Source organism: Oncorhynchus mykiss, chromosome 12 (genome assembly GCF_013265735.2).
Source record: "Oncorhynchus mykiss isolate Arlee chromosome 12, USDA_OmykA_1.1, whole genome shotgun sequence".
Taxonomy (NCBI): domain Eukaryota; kingdom Metazoa; phylum Chordata; class Actinopteri; order Salmoniformes; family Salmonidae; genus Oncorhynchus; species Oncorhynchus mykiss.
In genome coordinates, this window is record NC_048576.1 from 81,904,901 (window position 1) to 81,921,836 (window position 16,936).

Below are 16,936 nucleotides of genomic sequence, written 5' to 3' on the forward strand. Positions count from 1 at the left end.
CATACTGTAGTTGCCTACTTGCAGTGGGGACTGTTGACTGTGGGATATAAATATGTGCAAAGAGGGTGCTGCTGTGTACAGGACAACCGTCTACAAAAATCACAATTTAACCTCTGTGCACAATGTATGGATAACAGGATGAAGTCAAACAGAGAATGCCATGGTACAGCTAGGCTCTGTTTAAAGACACATGTATGGATAACAGGATGAAGTCAAACAGAGAATGCCATGGTACAGCTAGGCTCTGTTTAAAGACACATGTATGGATAACAGGATGAAGTCAAACAGAGAATGCCATGGTACAGCTAGGCTCTGTTTAAAGACACATGTATGGATAACAGGATGAAGTCAAACAGAGAATGCCATGGTACAGCTAGGCTCTGTTTAAAGACACATGTATGGATAACAGGATGAAGTCAAACAGAGAATGCCATGGCACAGCTAGGCTCTGTTTAAAGACACATGTATGGATAACAGGATGAAGTCAAACAGAGAATGCCATGGTACAGCTAGGCTCTGTTTAAAGACACATGTATGGATAACAGGATGAAGTCAAACAGAGAATGTCATGGTACAGCTAGGCTCTGTTTAAAGACACATGTATGGATAACAGGATGAAGTCAAACAGAGAATGCCATGGCACAGCTAGGCTCTGTTTAAAGACACATGTATGGATAACAGGATGAAGTCAAACAGAGAATGCCATGGCACAGCTAGGCTCTGTTTAAAGACACATGTATGGATAACAGGATGAAGTCAAACAGAGAATGCCATGGCACAGCTAGGCTCTGTTTAAAGACACATGTATGGATAACAGGATGAAGTCAAACAGAGAATGCCATGGTACAGCTAGGCTCTGTTTAAAGACACATGTATGGATAACAGGATGAAGTCAAACAGAGAATGCCATGGCACAGCTAGGCTCTGTTTAAAGACACATGTATGGATAACAGGATGAAGTCAAACAGAGAATGCCATGGTACAGCTAGGCTCTGTTTAAAGACACATGTATGGATAACAGGATGAAGTCAAACAGAGAATGCCATGGCACAGCTAGGCTCTGTTTAAAGACACATGTATGGATAACAGGATGAAGTCAAACAGAGAATGCCATGGTACAGCTAGGCTCTGTTTAAAGACACATGTATGCATCCTTTAACCAGACCCTGCTCCCTCAACCCCCCTGAAAACATCTCCATTAAAACAAGCAAGAGAACAGAACAGGAGAGACCAAAAAGACAGAATGGAAGGCCAGAGACAGGTTTAAAAATATAGACTTCAGTTTATTGCACAATCGTTGCTGGAGACTGAGGAGTGGGAGGGCCTGTCTGTATAATGCAAGACACTACAGATGGACACGTAGAGAAACTAGACACAGATACAAGATGGCCATAAATTAACAGAAGCGTTGGTGAGAAGAACACAGGCGGGTCGATGAGGCACAGTAGGATGCAACTTGCACCCAGACATGGAGCAGGACAGACAAAACACATTAAAACACAGATTTCACACATGAAGTGTGAGATCTTAAAACAGCTCATATATTCAAACATACAGGGTCCATAATATACATTCATAACTGGTTTGTGCAACTCTGAACATGCAGGGTTTGGTCACTCCTAGCATGTTAACACTGTTGAGTAGTAAGTATGTCAGTCCGTCACATTGCCTGTGTAAAAACAACCTGTCTAACTCTGGTATTTGTTTTCCACCAATGGTCCTTTGACTAATCACATCAGGTCTTTTCACATCAGATCTTTTTCAGAGTTGATTGGTCAAAAGATCAATTAGTGAAAATATCAGAACTGGGCTTCCTCACAGAACGGTTGGCGGTGAGCCTTTATACGATACAATATGATGCCTGCAATAGACTGCAACGTTACAGAGTAATGTCCACCAGATGGGGCCAAATAAACAGCCATTCAATTCATTTACAAAAACCAAGAGAGACCGAAGACAAGGACAAACAGAGAAACAGACAGACCCTCAAGAAAGCTCCCTTCGTCAAGAGGAAAAGGGCATTTCATTATCAGTACAGACAGTATCATAATTAGTACCAACCCTCCACAGAGTAATTGTATCAATAATAATAAGTATCATCATCATCATCGTATAACAATAGTGGACAGTTAATCCTTTATAAATAGTCAGAAACAGGCTAGCTGGCACCTGTGTACAAAAAAAACAAACATTACATTTTGTTAGTGTTTCATATATCATGTAATCATTATCATCATAGAATAGCAGAATATACAGACTAAAACAATGACCATTGGCTGGCCTGGTTCCATCTCTGAAAAATGGTACTGTTGGTGGGCCTGGTTCCATCTCTGAAAAATGGTTTTCAGTTCTTTCTCCCACCACTCTTCCCTCCCCTCCCATCTTCCCGTTTCCACAGTCTTACTCTTTTCTCAACCGCTCTTTAAATACATTTCACCTCGTTTTATCAGATCCCACCCCAAGAATCCCTACTTCTACTACTACTGCTGACTCTTACCTTCCCTCGGACCCCTACCCAGTTCAGGAGTCCCTCACAGTGGCCTCTGTGGTGTGTGGCTCTAAAAGCCATGTTTCAGAGAGGAACCCCCTGGCCTCAACGTAACAGCTACGGCTATAGCACCCTGAGAAGTGGAAAACCCAGGGTGGTGGAGTCCCTTTGAGTAGAGAACTGACCCTTTTTGTTTTTGTGACAGTTGAGAAACACCACTTGAACACACATCCACTTCAGACAGTGTAAATGTATTTGTATCTGATAATGCATAGATATCCAGTTGTAATCAGAGGTATTCATACATGCCCCCCACCCCCCCCCCCCCTGAATCTTCCCCATCTTTTATTTTTATGAGGTTATATTTAATCGAGCAAAAGCATTCTTAAACCCTGGGTCTCTCAAAAACCCACACGGTTACCCATCTCTACAACAGAACTGAAAAGAATCCGTTTTATCTGGGTTCACATATTTGAGTAAATAGGTTGGATGTGGTTGATATTAAATACACAGTAGTACCACCCCTCAGGTCCCTTTTCCCTCGGACACAGAGCATTGTCTGAGGTGACGTACAGATTGAATTCCAGGTTCTGCTTTCTTTCCTTTAATTACATGTATAAAAGTATCAGCGTTATATACTGTTTGCACTGTATGTATATATAATCTACATACATACATGTATTTACATGGACTTTAAATAAGTTTCATTACTGGTATTCACTTTGATCCAAAGCCCTTTTGAAAATAAATAAACAGTGCAGTTTATTTGATATAGTTGTATTGCCTCTGTTCTAGTCCCTCATATTCCTGTATTAGTATATACTGTATGTAGTATGTTCCTCTCTTAACACTCATGGTCCACTGCCCTGACAGCATGTAAAAGCTCTTAGCTGGAGTGACTGACACATGACGTGTCATATGTTACAATGCACAAGCATTTGGCTAATACTAAGTTAAAGTCCTCGTATGAGACAATGACTTTCCGTTTGAGAGCTACTAACATGCATTAATAATCAGTTTCATTCAGTGCGCTGTAATACAATTTCAGCTTATGACGTTACAAGGGGCCATGGCTGTAATGTACTCACCATGACAGGGGTGGTTTCATACGGGGGCTGAGAAACGGTTTAACACTAGTCAGGGTCGGGTTGCAGTCTGAGGCCTGTGTGGGAGAGGCTGGGACATTCTCCCTCACCCTTGACTCAATGTGAGCAAAGTATGTGCTACAACGGAGGCCCTCGACACATCATTTGGCAACTCGTGAGTGAAGTGGTTATTAGTGTGGGTATGTGTGAGTGTGTGCACTAGGTTACAAAAGTGCAATGTTACATAGAAACATGCAAACTTAACTAGTCCATGGGCCGACTAGGTTAAAGGTCCCTCAGAACAAAGCAGATTAATAAAACAAACCGCTTGGTCTCAACCTTCCACATACAGTCAATCGTTGAACAAAATCTATAAAACACAAAAGTAATCCAAAAAGTAAACATTGTACTGTTCCTCAGAGCATAAACACAAATGCCAGTGCAGAAACTAGTGGCAACAATTTGGACTTTAAAACTGAGTAACCAGAAATAGTTTGCTCAGGGTTACTGGTTGTGAAAATTGTGAGAGGGTTAGGGGTTCATTCATGCTTGGTTGCAGTTGTCTAATGAAATACTATACGGCACAGGTCAGCTTGGTACTACAGTACTGTACCTCTCTAAGGGTAACAAAGTGCAAAGAGTCAAACTGGGCTATGTTATGTAGTAATAATGTCCAGCTTTGGCATAGAATGCAGTGCCTCATACCAAATCATTATCTGGCCTCGGACAGTTAAAAGCCTAGAAAGTAGCCTAGCTGTCGGCCATTTCCACCCTCCCAGGGGAACCTACTGGTTTCTAGTAGTCAAATAATAATAGTGCATTCTAATTTAAAAAACCCTCATCACAAACTCTCTCTCTAATACTGTAGAGTAATAAACATTTGGTATCTGTTTGGTGGCAGAACTTCCCTTTTCAGTCAACAAGATCCATCTTGCAGTCTTGTAACTATTGTTCAGGTATTATAAAGAGAGACATCCAGTCTGTTTTAGGCATCTTCATTTAAGACGTTATGTGCCCTTTTCATTGACTACAGTATGTGCCAAACATGATTACAATAATCAACAACAAAATATATATTTTTAACTTAATAGTCATGAACTAATTCTAATAATCCGGATTCAAAACCAAATCAAATTCCTCAGTTAAATGTGAGGAATTGTCACTTTAAATATATATATTGATGAATAAATAAAAAGCACTGTCTCACAAGATTCATTGGTTAACCAATAATAAAGAGTAACTTCATGTAACTCAACAATAGCAATTGTAAACGTAAATAATCTGTCATGATTCCCTATTCAAAATGGTTGTATTTTCAATGGCACAAAGCATCCAAGTTCAGTCTAGCATTTAGGCTATGTGGACTGCACTAAAAGGGAGGTAAACTTCAAACAAAATGAGCACTCACAAGCCAAGGAATGAACCCTTTCACCCATACCCAGTTACCCATACCCTTCACCCAGTTACCCATACCCAGTTACCCTTCACCCAGTTACCCATACCCAGTTACCCATACCCTTCACCCAGTTACCCTTCACCCAGTTACCCATTCCCTTCACCCATACCCAGTTACCCTTCACCCATACCCTTCACCCAGTTACCCATACCCTTCACCCAGTTACCCATACCCTTCACCCATACCCAGTTAGCCATACCCAGTTACCCATACCCTTCACCCATACCTGACCACAGAGAGACAGACAAAGCCAGAGAGAAGGGAGAAAGACAAACAAACATGGAAGAAATAATGAGAGGGAGAATATCCTCTCTAATACACAGTAACTCAAGTAGTTCCATAGGACTCTGTGACGGGTCTGGGAGTGCTTTGTGCATTACTAGCATGTATGCATGCTACGCTGTGAGTGTGTACGGTGTGTGTGTTTGTTCTGAAGTTTATATGCTATGTGCTGCATAGGTTGCAATAGAATGACATCTGAAAAATACTTCAGAAAGAATGAATGCATCATTGAAGGATCCACTTTGATAAAAGACATAGGTTGAAATGGTAATTAACACATGAGGATAAGTCAACAGCAAATCAACTATTGCTCAAGTGTAACTTCACTTGCATATCATGATTTTTTTTGTAGACATTTCTATGTGTATTTCTGATATCAAATCCTTAATCTCCTTTGTGTGTAATCTTCACAGATCCTCTGCTGTGTGTGTGTGTGTGTGTGTGTGTGTGTGTGTTGACCAGTGAGCCAATATTCCCTAATATAAATAGCAACGCATGTATAATGGCAAGGTGGACACAGATACAGTATGAACATTCTTGCACATGTGTCAAAGCCTGCATCAATCCCTATTATGTAAAACACTTTATCTGGTCTTCCATGCACGTCTTCATGAACACCTCCCATCTTCCCTTCCCAAGCATTACCTATTGAAACAGCCCCCCAGAGGTCCTAAACCCTGTTCCCCGCTGGTCCCCCTCCAGGCAGGGTGGGGCTCAGTCTGAGGGACAGTGGTGGCTGTTGATCCAGAGCAGGTCGTCCAGCACACCCCAGTGCAGGTAGAGGATGGAGCCCACCACCAGCACGTGCATGATCTGGTGGCTGTTGCACCAGTAGTCAAAGAGGCCCGGGCGGAAGCGCTCTGGGATGCGCGAGATGTTGATGATCCCGCCCAGTACAGCCAGCGCGTCCATGGTGAGGAAGTGTTGCAGCGAGGTGGGGCTGCCGCCGCCCACGCCCACCCAGCGCAGCAGGAAGAAGGAGAAGCGGAACAGGGCCTGCCAGGCAAAGGAGCGCAGGCGCCGCACGCTACTCCGCGCCGTGATGGCCGAGTAGATAGCGTAGCTGGACAACAGGATGTAGACGAGCAGAGCCACTGTGCGGGTGAATGGGTAGCACAGCAGGGTGCTGTAGACGATGGGCAGCGCTCCTGAGGCAAACACAACACACAAAGTCAGAGGCAGTTAGTCATTGAACTACACCACAACAAATATTCCCATCCCAGAGAATCATGCACACAAAGCTGCCATCAAGGCAAAGGGTGGCTACTTTGAAGAATCTCAAATAGAAAATATATTTTGATTTGTTTAACACTTTTTTGGTTACTACATGATTCCATATGTGTTATTTCATAGTTTTGATGTCTTCACTATTATTCTACAATGTAGAAAATAGTAAAAATAAAAGCCCTGGAATGAGTACGTGTGTCCAAACTTTTGACTGGTACTGTATATATAGATGACTTGCCTGTCAAAATAAAGGTTTAATAATAATAATAATAATAATAATAATACTTTATTTGGCACTTAATAGGTACTTACTATAGTCATTATTTATGAGATGGGAAAATGTTTTTATTTTTATTAGGTTATACATGTGCTCTTTATGACAAAGTGTGAAATCAAACTTTTTCCCCCCTACCAAGTTACACATCTTGAAAGGCACCAAATTGCTAGAACGACCCACTGGTTATTGGATACTCAAGATGATTTGCATATATGTAAATTAAAAATGGATTGCACAAAAAGAGTGCGCCAAAGAGTGTACACAGAAAACAAAAGGCCGGAAGAGAAAGAAAGGAGAGAAGGAGATAAAAAGGTAGAGAGAATGAAAGAAAGAATGAGAGAGAGCTTTTAGTTGCTACCCAGAAGCCCCTCTGCTTACCCAGCGTGTTGATCATACAGATGCCACACATGTCGAGGGTGAGAAGAGTGTGGTAGACAGGCTCTCCTCCCTCGTGGTTCATGAAGAGGTGGTAGAGCACAGAGCCCAGCTGGGGGGACAGGCAGGCCAGGAAGTGGACCACACCCAGCCATGTCACACTGATCTGGGACCAGGGGAAGTTGAGCGGGATGAGGAACAGGAAGCAGAGCAGAGGGATACCTGTCAGGAAGGGGTGAAGGGGATGATCAGGGTTCGGTCAAATAGGCCTAAATCTTGCTGACAACTAGCACCAGGTTTACCAATACAAAACGCTTGCAATTTGCACTACTGTACTGGATAGTTTATTTTCACCTGTTAATCTATTCCAATGAAATGACAGAAAATGTCAAATGTGTTATGAATTTCCAATCACATTAGCAATACGGCATAGCGCTACTGCATAGACACCTTTTTTCACCTTCCACAAGCTCTTGTTTAGCTTCAGCAACAATTACTGCTGCACTACAGGGCAATCCCACGGTAACAGAATTACACAGAGACTGTACGGCAAGCAAAAAACAACTATGTACAATGACTACTTTGACCAACTTACACACCAGGGTTCTCCCCAGGATATTTTAACAAGGAGGTGCTGCAGAGTACAGCCAAGATTTATGAACACCTGTAACTGCAATTTCCTGCAATCTAGAGCAAACAATGGCCTTATATGATAACAAATTAAGTAATAAAAAATGTTTTTTTAAATGGTTTGGTCCTACAGACAGTGAGTCATATGGCAGGCAAACAGGCATCCAGTTACTGTTTGATTGAACGCTAGGATGACATAAGTGACTTTGAGCGTGGTACGATTGTCCAGTATCTCAGAAATGGCCGGCCTCCTGGGATTTTTACGCATGACAGTGTCTAGGGTTTACTGAGAATGGTGCGACAAACAAAAAGCATTCATCCAGCGTAGCCCTGTGGGCGAAAACAGCTTGTTGATGAGAGAGGTCAAAAGGAGAATGGCAAGAATCGTGCAAGCTAACAGACAGGCCACAAACAGGAAAATAACGGAGCAGTACAACGGCATCTCGGAACGCACACGGATGGGCTATTGCAGCAGACGACCACACCGGGTTCCACTCCTATCAGCTAAAAACAAGAAGAGGAGGTTCCAATGGGAACGTGATCACCAACACTGAACAACTGAGGAATGGAAAAACTTTTCCTGGTCCAACTAATCACGGTTGCTGTTATGTCATGCTGATGGCAGAGTCAGGACTTGGCCTAAGCTGCATGAGTCCATGGCTCCATCCTTCCTGCTGTCAATGGTACAGGCTGGTGGCAGTGGTGTAATGGTGTGGGGAATGTTTTCCTGGCACATGTTAAGTCCCTTGCTACCAATTGAGCCATGTTTGAACACCAACCACACCTTGTAGAATCCATGTACTGAAGAATTCAGGCTGTTCTGGAAGCAAGAGGGGGGACTGACCCGGTACTAGATGGATGTACCTAATAAACTGGCCACTGAGTGTAAGTGCCTTTAGAAAGTATCCATACCCCTTCACTTATTCCACATTTTGTTGTTACAGAGGGAATTCTAAATTGATTAAATAGATGTATTTTCTCACCCATCTGCACACAATACCCTATAACGACAAAGTAAAAATGTTGTATTTAAAATGAAATACAGAAATATCTCATTTACATAAGTATTCACACTCTTTTGCTTTGACACTCCAAATTGTCTTCCGGTTCATCCAATTTCCTTGGATCATCCTTCAGATGTCACTACAACTTCCTTGAAGTCCACCTGTTGCCAATTAAATTTTTGGGGCATTTTGAAAAGAACACACCTGTCTATATATGTCAGAGCTGCAACTATCCCATGAAGTCCAAGAAATTAGTACATCTCCAAGATTGTGATGAGACATATATCTGGGGAAGGGTATAAAACAACTTGTAGAGTGTTCAAAGTTTCCAAGAGCACAGTGATCTCCATCATTGGGAAATAAATAAAATATGGAACTATCCAGACTATGCCTAGAGTTAGCCTTCTGACCAAATGGAGCAACCGGGCAAGAAGGACCTTGGTCAGGGAGGTGACCAAGAACCCAATGAACACTGACAGAACTACAGAGTTCCTTGGCTGAGATGGGAAAACCTGCCAGAAGGACAACAGTCTCTACAGCACTTTAAGGGAAAGTGTCCAGACAGATGCCACTTCTGAGAAAAAGCCACGACAGCATGCCTGGAGTTAGCAAAAATGCAGGTGAAAGACTGATAGCATCAGGCAAAATATTCTGTCGTCTGATGAGACAAATTTGACTATTTGGCCTGAATGCAAAGCGCTATGTCTGGAGAAAACCAGGCACAGAACATCAACCGTCTAACACCATCCCTACTGTGCAGCATGGTGCTGGCAGCATGATACTATGGACATGCTTTTCAGCTGCAGGGATTGGGAGACTGATAGAGGGAACAATGAATGGAGTCAAATACAGGCAAATCCTTGATGAGAACCTGCTTCAGAGTGCAAACGACCTTAGACTGGGGAGAAGATTTATGTCCCAACAGGACAATGACCTCAAACATACAGCCAAAGCAACACTGGAATGCTTTCCAGCGTTGGAATGCTGTTCACCACCACTGCCCATCTAACTTCGCAGAACTTGAGAAAAAAAACAAATTCAGATGTGCAAAGCTCATACAGACATACCCCAGATGACTCTCAACTGTAATCACCGCCAAAGGTGCTTCTGCAAAGTATTGACTCATGGGTGTGAATACTTAAATGAGATATTTCTGCATTTAATTTTCAATACATTTGCAAAAAATTTAAAATGTGTTTTCACTTTGTCATTATGGGGTATTGTGTGTATGAGGATGTATGTGGATGAGATAAAACATTTTTAAATCAATTTTGAATTTAGGCTGTAACAAAAAAAAAGAGGTATGTCCGGGGGTACGAATACTTTCTGAAGGCACTGTTTTTTTTTTCTCTTACGTTCTTTGGGAGATCCCTGCACAGTAAATACAATTAAAACATTTACTGGAAAACAGTGCAGATGCAAAGATTACAGTTCTTTCCTGTGAAAAATCACAGCGTAATTCCGTTACCATGGAATTACCCTTAAACTACAGAGATGTGTTGTAGGTTGCTTCACTTAGGCTATTGGGATGTGCTTGGAGAGCAAAATCAGGTCCTTGAAATTTGATACACATATATCACTCTCCTCCACATCCTGCCTTCTTCCCGATCTTTCGCTCACTCTGCTTTTCCGACTGTAAAATCATTTGTCCTGGCCAGGTGATACAGCCAATGCAATCCAACATCAGAGGAGGCTGGTGGGAGTAGCTATAGGAGGACAGGCTCATTGTATTGGCTGGAATGGTATAAATGGAATGGAGTCAAACATGTGATTTCCATGTTTGATAATGTTCCATTTATTCCATTCAAGCCATTACAATAAGCCCGTCCTCCTATAGCTTCTCACACCAGCCTCCTGTCTAACATCTATTTTGAGTTTGATCTCTTCTGCACCCCTCCCTCCATACCCTCCCTCAGCACGACTGAACAGTACAACTGGACAGGCTCTCTAAGGCTGCATTTACACAGGCAACCCAATTCTGGGGGGTTTCCATTAATTGGTCTTTTGACCAATCACATCAGATATTTTTCAGAGCTGATCTGATTAGCCAAAAAAACAATTAGTGTAAAAAATATAATTGGATTGCCTGTGTAAACACAGCCTAAGCGGTCCAAAGTATGATTGCTACTCTTTAGACAGGAGTTGCGTGTTTCTATCCAAAAGTACTCCAAAAGCTGTTGAACCTATTGTGCAAATGTAGCATGTGGACTCCATTTGTGTGATCTTATTTGGATTTCAGGTGCCATATATTACCAAAAATGGGACCTGTGTGACTTCACCAACTATATATAAATATATACCATTTAGCAGAAGCTTTTACCCAATGAGTCATACATCCGTATTTATGTAGCCTATTTTCTGAATGCTATTATGCTGCAAGAATATTGCAATAACCTTTTTCTCTGAATGACAAACCTTTTTCTCTGAATGACAAACCTTTTTCTCTGAACATCCTTTTTCTTTTAATTACTTTCTCTGAATGACAAATTGCATAGTAAGGGAGAGGCTAAGCTGCCTGCCAATCAATCAATCATTCCTGGTCTTAATAAAGGATTCCTCTTCCTTTCAGGAATAAATTCCCCCCTGCCCTGGTGATCACTAATCCTGTCTGGTTCAATGACTGTTGGCAGGTGTGCTGTAAGTAAAATGGAAGGAGTTGGCTGACACTAAAACTCAACACTCCATTGGTACACAAGCATCCTTTATACCGTAGCAAGTTGACTTCACTTGAGGTCATCAAGAATCCTATGCTAGAGACAATGGTTTCATATGCAATCTTGGTCACTTCAATCTGAAAATTAAGAGGATTTTTAGAGACACAGAGAGCCTTCTCCTTCTCTACCCAACACATATACTGAAATTATAAGAGTATGTGGGCAAATTCATTGTGAAGATCTCAAACTTGTTACCATACTCTCTGACATAATTACCACGTTATTACCAGTTTATTCTGTGCTGTAATGTACTACCAAGTGCAACCAAAACTTTACATAAAGCTTATTATATTAGTCATCAGCTGGTGATGAGATGTGTCTTTGGTTTTGCCTTTGGCAACTTACTGTGATTCAACTAACTACAATAGCAAGCTGCTTGCTAGTTAGCTAGCCAGCTAACACTTCCCATGGCTGCTGTCACTGGTCACAGTATGGAGCGACTTCAGTGCCAACAGAAAATGTATTTGAATTCAACATTTTTTGAATTTGTAATGCACAAATTGAATAAATAACTTGTATTGATTGATTGAAAACTGAATTGAATTAATAGTTTTAATGTTTAATTTCAATTTAATTAAATATATTTTCAAATTCAGTTCTCTAAATTCAGATTCAAAACCAGAGGCAACATCCTGGTACTTTGTCAGCAAGGAATGGTAGAAGTTAACAGATTGAATCAAACGTTCTACAGGTTGAACAGGGTTCCGGAGGTTTCTGAAGCCAATGTGGCATGTTTAATGAATTTTTTTCCGATTAATTTGGCTCTAATATGTGTACCATTTTGGCTATAAGCTATTATGACCCCATTCCTGAATGGGACTCTCTAAGACTCTCTTGAATATTGTTGTTCCTTCTGTTCCCCGCTATGATGCACACAGGACACGCAATAGAGTGTGACAAAAATAAATGCAATTTGGCCCCCATAAGAATATAGTTGAATTGCCCTGTCATAGCCCTTCTGAGGATAGCTTTTCCACTCCCTATTTAATCTTGCACTTGTGACCTACTGGGTTCAAACCGGGTCTCCAGCATGTCATAGACTGTGTTAGCCCACTTAGCTAAATCGCATATGGATGAGTTCAGGAAGCTAACAAGTCTTCAAGTCTCCAGCAAGGGCTCCTGAGTGGCGCAGGGGCCTAAGGCACAGCATCTCAGTACAAGAGGCACCACTACAATCCCTGGTTCAAATCCAGGCTGAATCACCTCCGGCCGTGATTGGGAGTCCCATAGGGCGGTGCACAATTGGCCCAGTATTGTAAAAAATTGAATTTGTTCTTAACTGACTAAAGGTTCAATAAAAAAATAAAGGTTACTCATTAAAAGACTGTGGATCTTGGTTACATTTCACCCACCTTTGACCTCATACTCACGGCACCAATATAACTGACTGGGTTTGAACTCAGGCCTACTGGAGAACAACACTTTCTGTGGCAAACAAAAGCACAAGCAAGGTTGTTCATCACATGCATGGATCACCAAACCACCGCTGTTTACCACATTTAATGAGAGCACAACAGCGGTGGTTTGGTGATCCATGCATGTGATGAACAACCTTGCTTGAGACCGGAAGATATGATTAGGTTCTAACCCAGGTCTCCTGTGTGCCAGACAATGCAACTTTTCAGGTCTCAGAGTAGTCATCATGCAAGCATGGTCCATGAACCACCTGTTACACAACCCCTTTGACCTCCTCCTCGAAGAGACCCATCCAAGTCACAGAACCAATGCCTAGCCTTTAGCTCAGCAGGTTAACAAAGTCTTCACCCAGTCAGTCACATTATAATGAGTACCCTTGCCGGAGACTTGAAACTAATATGTCTAACATGTCAAACTAACACGTCTTCAAATTTCAGGCAAGGTTCTCATCACATAAACATGGTCACAGAAACCACATCCGTGTTCCAAGTTTTAGCTTTCAGCAAAGGGGTCATAATAGCTTGTAGCCCAAAGAGTTCAAACGCTAGAGCCAAATTCATTGGAAGAAGATAAATTCAACATGACACATTGGCGTTAGAAAACACCTGAAACCTGTATAACACAGAGCGCATGGTTCTCCCCAATGTAAGTGCGGTGCTGCGCCACCTTGTAGACTGGCTGCACCACTATGTAAAAAACATATTTTTTTGTTAGCATTTAATAGAGTATTTTTTGCTCTAGATTGGAGGAAATGGCACTTACACGTGTTAAAAATAAAACAAATCCAAAGGGGGTCACTGCCCTGCTCCAGGCCTCCCCTCAGCTGTATTCTGCTGCACCACCTTGTTAAAATATCCTGGAGTGAACCCTGGAGCGTGTGATTCTATCTGTTATTTTTTTACCATTCCTTGCTAGCAAAGTACCAGGATGATGTCTCTAGTTTTGAATCTGAATTTAAAGAACTGAATTTGAAAAGTGAATCTGAATCCATCTGAGAAGTTGAATATATGAAACTTTGCTAATCTTGAAATTATATTTTGTAAACTTAATACACAGACAATGAAAGCAATATATACCATATTTAAACTGAATATATACATATTGTATTTGAATATTTTATGCAATTGAAATTGAATTTGAAAACGGAATGAAATATTCATTCAATTCAGTTTCAAATCATGAACTACAAGTGCAATTCATGAATTCAATTACTCAATTTGTGCATTACAAATCGAAAAATATAGAATTCAAATTCAATATCTTAATACAAAAATATTGAATTCAAATCGTTTCTGTTTGCACTGAAATCGCTCCATAGCAAAGCCTGCACTGCTCTGTTGCTAGCTAGCAAACCCCAGCAAGTTATCTTCATCTCAAAATATTTAAACTCACCATGTGTGTATATGTTTCCCAGTTCGTTGTGCATGTAAAAAAGGCTTCTTATACAGTCTTGGACAGAAGATATTGGTCGGTATCCAGTCAGGACGTATTTGTTGAATTGAAGATGAGGAGGTGAATTCGCCCAGTCTAATAGTCTGGGTCCATTTAAAAATGCCATAGCAACCAAAATAGTTAAAACGACGCCGCCAAAAAAGTAAAATAATGACTGTACACCTATATACACATATAATAGAATTATTGCGAATAAAAATTTATTAGACACCATTGATAAAATCTGAGGGGGTTAGCTAGCTATAATGTGCTGCTAGCTATATAGCTAGCTAGCTCCCATAGCTACAGTACTGTAGCGAGCTAGCGACAGAAAATATGTTCTTTCTTTTCAGCACCACTACCCGGTGACAGCGTTTTTATCCCGCTGTTTGCTTTTAAAAACCGATACATGTGTCAACCACAGGGGTTGACAAGGACGAGGCCAACCACATACATGGTGTAAGCCCGTGGTATACATTACATATTACATTTGAATGCCGACATAACACCCAACATCTGTCGGAGGTTAGCTAACACAATATAATTCATGGTAGCTGCTAGCTAGTTACTCAATATTTCGCTAGCTAGCGTACGACATTCCACGGCACATAGCATTAGCCATAGTTAGTTTAACTACACCGGTTCACAAGTCCAGTGGCTTTAGCTTAGCTACTTCCATCCGTCACCTTGATACCACTGACTACAGAGGAATGGGTTTAGCGGTCAGATTTCCAATACAGGACTAACGTTAACAGGTCATAACGTAAAAGCAGCTAAACGCTCGAGCACAATCATCTCTATTGTCTTTACAAAAATATCCATATTCTGGTTACAGCTAACTAACGGTAGCTAGTTTGTCACCGACCAACAACTGCAGATGTAGTGCGATGGAACGCGTTAGCGTGCTACTGCTGTGATTTGCACCGGGAGATTTCAAACAAATATGGATAAGGAAGATGTTAACCCGACACCAAAAAATACAGATTTTCGTGTCCAAATCTTCTCTCGTATTGGTACCCCCATTTCCCATAAAGATTCCGTCCAAACTCTTGTTAAATGTGACTCGTTTATTCACCGGCGTCGAGTCCCTCGCATCGGATGATTGATGCCCTGTACCGGACAGTGACGCTCTAATCCAATGTGGGTATAGAGCGGTACTGAAGAGAATTATTGCGGGCGATTGACACTGGGTTTTTATGAGAAAACAGCACAAGGGAGACAGGGATACATACCTCACCAGTCACTGTTTGGTATTATTTTGGAATAATGTTTAATAATGGCTGCACCAATAATTAGGTGATCCTCTCTAGAATTTAGGAAATATGAAGAAGAAACAGTTATTTGTACTTTAATCTTACATCTTCTTCTATGCATTTTTCTAATTACTTTCACGTAGTTAACAAATATAGACCTACAACAGCAAAGTTTACTTTAAAATACACAAAAATGCACATTGGATAAGAAGGTGAAAGGTTGACTGTAGTGCCAGCCAGGGTGGCGGGAGCCATGTCAATCAACCAGCCCTTGCAGCTTGCGCTCCAAGTTCACTCTTCATTAGCCAATAGGAAAGCCTATAACATGAACACGCCATTACTAAACCAATTGGAGCGCAGAATTGTGTTCATGGGTGTGTTCATGTAACATATTAGTATATGGGTGCGTTTCTATCTGATATGACTCTGTGGTTGTGAGAGGGCAAAGCATAGAGAAAATATATTGTCCCTATATTGTTGGAGGTATGCTTAATCATTCTAATTGACTGTATAGATTGTGATTCAATAACAAAATCAATTGTTTACCAAAAAGTAATAACTTAGTTATTAGGAGCATATGAATGTTTCTCTAAATATGAATCTAAAATGTTGTTTCCACACTCACTCTCTTTCTCTCTCTCTCTCAATTCAATTCAAGGGTATTTATTGGCATGGGAAACATATGTTTACATTGCCAAAACAAGTGAAGTGGATAAAACAAAAGTGAAATAAACAATATAAAGTTAACAGTAAATATTACACTCAAGTTCCAAAAGAATAAATGTGATATTATGTGTATTGTAACAATGTGAAATAGTTCAAGTACAAAAGGGGAAATAAATAAATATGGGTTATATTTACAATAGTGTTTGTTCTTCACTGGTTGCCCTTTTCTTGTGGCAACAGGTCACACATCTAGCTGCTGTGACACACTGTGGTATTTCATCCAATAGATATGAGAGTTTATCAAAATTGGATTTGTTTTCAAATTCTTTGTGGGTCTGTGTAATCTGAGGGAAATATGTGTCTCTAATATGGTCATACATTTGGCAGGAGGTTAGGAAGTGCAGCTTAGTTTCCACCTTTTCTTGAGAGCCAGGTCTGCTTACGGCGACCTTTCTCAATAGGAAGGCTATGCTCACTGAATCTGTACATAGTCAAAGCTTTCCTTAAATTTGGGTGCGTCACAGTGGTCAGTTATTCTGTCACGGGTGTCGTTGGAAGTGGACCAAAGTGCAGCGTGGTGAGCGTACATTTTCCTTTTATTTAAAAATTTCGCAAACAAAAGAACAAACGAA

The 16,936-nt window shown here is 41.0% G+C and overlaps 1 protein-coding gene and 1 long non-coding RNA gene across 2 annotated transcripts; both read right to left on the reverse strand.

Moving 5' to 3' along the window:
* Positions 1–1,262: 1,262 nt before the first annotated feature.
* LOC110486663 lies at positions 1,263–5,168 on the reverse strand. Its single transcript, XR_005035154.1, has 2 exons — positions 3,577–5,168; positions 1,263–2,169 (listed from the first exon to the last, which is right to left on the reverse strand). It is a non-coding gene; the product is annotated as an uncharacterized LOC110486663 (long non-coding RNA).
* A 9-nt stretch (positions 5,169–5,177) lies between these two features.
* On the reverse strand, positions 5,178–15,534 carry paqr4a (progestin and adipoQ receptor family member IVa). The gene is made up of 3 exons (XM_021625562.2): positions 14,347–15,534; positions 7,194–7,412; positions 5,178–6,459 (listed from the first exon to the last, which is right to left on the reverse strand). Exons 1-3 carry the CDS (start codon positions 14,618–14,620, stop codon positions 6,026–6,028), a joined length of 927 nt encoding a protein of 308 aa, XP_021481237.1. The 5' UTR covers positions 14,621–15,534; the 3' UTR covers positions 5,178–6,025.
* Between the last annotated feature and the right edge of the window lie 1,402 nt (positions 15,535–16,936).